This window comes from Puntigrus tetrazona, unplaced genomic scaffold, assembly GCF_018831695.1.
Source record: "Puntigrus tetrazona isolate hp1 unplaced genomic scaffold, ASM1883169v1 S000000558, whole genome shotgun sequence".
In the NCBI taxonomy this organism is placed as follows: domain Eukaryota; kingdom Metazoa; phylum Chordata; class Actinopteri; order Cypriniformes; family Cyprinidae; genus Puntigrus; species Puntigrus tetrazona.
Window position 1 is genome coordinate 32 of NW_025048190.1, and position 4,044 is coordinate 4,075.

The 4,044-nt window shown below is 37.8% G+C and overlaps 1 protein-coding gene across 1 annotated transcript; it reads left to right on the plus strand.

The window, feature by feature from the left end:
• Positions 1-305: 305 nt before the first annotated feature.
• On the plus strand, positions 306-4,038 carry LOC122334517 (adenylosuccinate synthetase isozyme 2-like). The gene is made up of 5 exons (XM_043232510.1): positions 306-478; positions 1,254-1,378; positions 1,470-1,567; positions 1,646-1,795; positions 2,821-4,038. The coding sequence occupies exons 1-5, from the start codon at positions 386-388 to the stop codon at positions 2,871-2,873; spliced, it is 519 nt and encodes a 172-aa protein (XP_043088445.1). The 5' UTR covers positions 306-385; the 3' UTR covers positions 2,874-4,038.
• The last annotated feature ends 6 nt before the right edge of the window (positions 4,039-4,044 follow it).

The window sequence follows — 4,044 nt, forward strand, 5'->3', positions numbered from 1 at the left end:
AATATATTGTATTTATATTATTGTATCATTGTAATTGTTTTATTATTATTATTATTATTATTATAATAGGTTTAAGTTTGCTTTATTTTTCACTATGTAAAAAAAAAAAACCTGTATAACCGAATAATTTTATATTAGGTTATTTCATGTGATTTTAAGCAGTGTGTGTTAAAGTGCTCTCAACGTTTTTACAAACAAATATAGGCATTGATAGACGCAAAGGTCTATTATTGCACATGCACTACTGAAAATAACCCTGACACTGCTTAAAGCTTCACTAAGACTTCACTGGCACACAGCGCTGATCTGACGCTTTTGTTTAGGGACATATCCGTTCGTGACTTCCTCAAACTGCACTGTGGGAGGGGTCTGTACGGGTCTGGGCATGCCACCCCAGAACGTGGGTGAAGTCTATGGAGTTGTCAAAGCCTACACCACGAGAGTTGGGATTGGCGCTTTCCCTACAGAGCAGAACAACGTAAGCGTCTGCTTAACCTGCTCTTCTGTTTCTGCGTTGTTTGGATGAGCTCTCACTACTGCGTATATTCCCATGCGTTCAGTGCTGTGAGAGCTTTGGCAGTAATGGCCCTGACTCGAGCTCGATTGTTGTCATGGATAGATTTGAACAGGAATTTAAACGGCACTCAGTAATCTGTCACGCTGCATTATGTATGAGACATTTATGATTTCCTATTCATAATGTTCTTTACGGTGGCTTAATATGTGCTAATAAATAAAATCAGATGGAGATACTACAGGTAACACAATTTAAAAACATTAATATAGACAGTAAGTGCCCTGTCTAATTATATTTAAAATGTAAGTACATATTATGTGTGTTTTAATGTAAATCATGCTATGAAGTCACTCCAGATATATTTCTACTATGAATTGCTCTTACACTTTGAGTTTTTAGTTTTTAAATGGCTCCATCTAGTGGGAAGAAGGCTTTTTTGTAATGTAGTGTACAATGTAGTGTAATGTACAATTCAGCCAATACTGTAGACCATATAGCTTATATCGTATCATATAGATCATGTTGTTGTTTTTTTTAGTGTATTAAATAAGGTTATTGAACATAAATAAACTATTGTAAATACACCAGGGTGAGTCATCCCAGACATTACAAATAATTAAAATGGTCATCAAAAAGCTTTAACCTATTAATTGCGCATATTGATATGCCTGTACAGATACTGTAAATACACAAAGGAATAGATTAAATGTGCTCTGCATACTGTACTTATGCATAGGAAACCGGAGAGCTCTTGCAGACGAGAGGAAAGGAAGTGGGCGTGACCACAGGTCGCAAAAGAAGATGCGGTTGGCTGGATCTGGTGCTTATCAAATACGCTCACATGATTAATGGCTTTACAGCGTGAGTGTTCAGATATGTCTCCTTTGGTTTCTGTAACTGTGCTCTATAACACAATGTTTTCTTAAATGCATCCTTCTATGTGTCCGTTTAGCTTAGCTCTCACCAAACTTGACATCTTAGATGTGCTTCCTGAGATCAAAGTTGGTGTGGCGTACAAAGTAGATGGTGAAATCATCCCACATTTTCCAGGTAAACAGCACTTTTCCCATGTCACACATGTAGATTTAATCAAATCTGGCGTAGCTGAATATCATACTTGTTTCACAGCAAACCAAGAGGTGCTCCAGAAGGTTGAAGTACAGTACGAGACCCTGCCAGGCTGGAAAACGGACACGTCTGCTGCAAGGACCTTTGAAGAGCTTCCAGAAAATGCACAGAAATACGTCTGCTACATTGAAGATCACTTGGGTGTGCCTGGTAAGACTGTAAAGGGATAGTTCTTCCAAAAATGACTCATCCTCACCTCATTCCAAACCTTCATGACTTTTGTTTCTGTGAAACGTAAAAGATATTTTGAAGAATGTCAGTAAACTAACAGATTCCTATTGACGTCCAAACAGACAACAATGTGTAAATGGTTACCAAAAAAAACTAAGTCATAAAAGCTTTGGAACGACGTAAAGGTGACAGTAGAATATATCTATAACTTTCTTACAAGTCTTAAGGCTAAAAGTAGCTTCTAACTTGCTGATTCAAGAGAAAATCTTAAAAATAGCAAGCGTGTCATTTCTAAATTTAGTGCTCCTAAATTTAAGAGTATTTCACAAAGCGTTTTAGCGCTGAAACTAGTGCTAAACTCTAAATCTGTGAAATGTTAGGAGTAGTGAACAGAACAGTCAGTATAAGACCAACTCACAACTATCCTAAACTAAAATGGCTGTTGCAGGCAATCTGCGTATAATCTTAATATATAATTCTTGCATCTAGTTATGTCTTATGTTTGCATGTCTTACTATCAGCCATGATTATTATGCTCTGTTAATTAAAAGGCTTTTTATATTCGCTATTTATTTTTTTGAGAAGCATGCAGGCTGACAGTTACCTGGACATATACATATATATTATACTGTTTAATGACTCTTAGTCAGGCAGATCGATGGGTTTTTAAAACAAAGATATTTCTAGTTTACCTGACTGACTGACTTCTGACTCAACGTACGACGCATGACGAGTCAGTGTTCATCTGAAAGAAGAAAGTCATAAACGCCTAGAAAAATATGGGGTAACTTTCATTTTTTTGGTGAACTATTCCTTAAAGACTTCTCTCTATTCCTTAGTAAAAGTTTCCCCGGCAGCTTTGCGAATAGAAAACTCTCAGCTAAAAACCTTTAATGCTATGCGAAGTCTTAGTGGTAAGAAATAATACGGGCCCAGATCGTTTAAAATGCAGTTGGGTTGATTTGCTACGGCGATCCTAATGACTTACTCCGTCTTTGCTTTAGTAAAGTGGATTGGTGTTGGGAAGTCGCGGGAATCGATGATCCAGCTCTTTTAAGAGGCTGCCTGGCCTGCATGTAGCACTGGCTGGATTGCGCTCTGGACTCGGGATGTGTTACTTCTCCCGCCTCCCTTCAGTTTTTTTTTCCATGGCAAGAACGTCATTTTGTGTCACTCGGATCATCCTGCAGCCCTCTGAAATGGAGTATTTGCCATATATAACGGCATTCCTGCGGTGAATCAAAAAGAGCTTTTCAATTTTTACTTTCGTGTAATCATTTATTTGTTTCTCCTCTGCTTTACGTCGTCCTCCTCTGGCGTTTGGCGCTCTCAAGCTCAGTATCCCCATCTTGAGTCCATATGCTGTACATGTGCTACTGCTTCAAACAGGCATCAGTAGTGATGTATATTATCAGTTTTTCCACACAGGTTGGGTAAAAGATTACTTATACATGTTATATTTAATGTTCTTCGTTGTTTTATCCTACAAGAATCGACGGTTATGCAATGTGTATTACCACACTTTGTCCTTGTTTTAAATGGACTGTATGATTGACTCGCTCGAGTCCAATTCATTTAAACGTACGGTTTTTAAAAGACAATGTAAATGTTTCTTTACCACATGCATAAATACAGATTCGGAGGTTCTGGGTACGAATTATGTACAATGCAGCCTCAAAATGTACTACCATTACCGTGGGTGTTTTCTGTTTCTCTAAGACAGCTTATGAAAGCATCTTTAAATTTTAATCTATTTAATTTGCTCTAAAAAATAGTATATAATTCAAATGTGCCTCAAGAAGCATATACTATTATACAGTCCGGAGTTTTGATTCCATTGAATGTATGTAAACATTTGCACAGCACTCAGATGTTTATTGTTCAACTGTACAACTTTATGCCGCAAGCATATTAAAGCCACTTTAACGAGACATCAATGAACTTGCCTTTCGATATAGAGAATAGATCCTTAAGATGCCGCCTCAGGATGTACGACAGTAAAACGCACTGATGATCGAACTACTTCTGTGGTTGCTAGCTGCTGCACGAGGTCTTCTGCTTTTTCCTGACCTCCAGTATAGTGCACTTACCGAACCTTTACATGTTAGAGATGATCTAAGCAGAGCTTGCCTATTTAAACGCGACTAGGTTCTTTCAGAAACCCTGAACTGCTTCTTCTGTTTTGTCGCACCTTCCAGTAATTGAGTAACGTAGGATAAAGTGTGCCT

Coding starts and splice junctions, on each gene's coding strand:
- LOC122334517 (XM_043232510.1), top strand. CDS start 386: ATGCCACCCCAGAACGTGGGTGAAGTCTATGGAGTTGTCAAAGCCTAC. Junction 479..1,253: donor TCCCTACAGAGCAGAACAAC/GTAAGCGTCTGC, acceptor ACTTATGCATAG/GAAACCGGAGAGCTCTTGCA. Junction 1,796..2,820: donor AGATCACTTGGGTGTGCCTG/GTAAGACTGTAA, acceptor TCTTTGCTTTAG/TAAAGTGGATTGGTGTTGGG.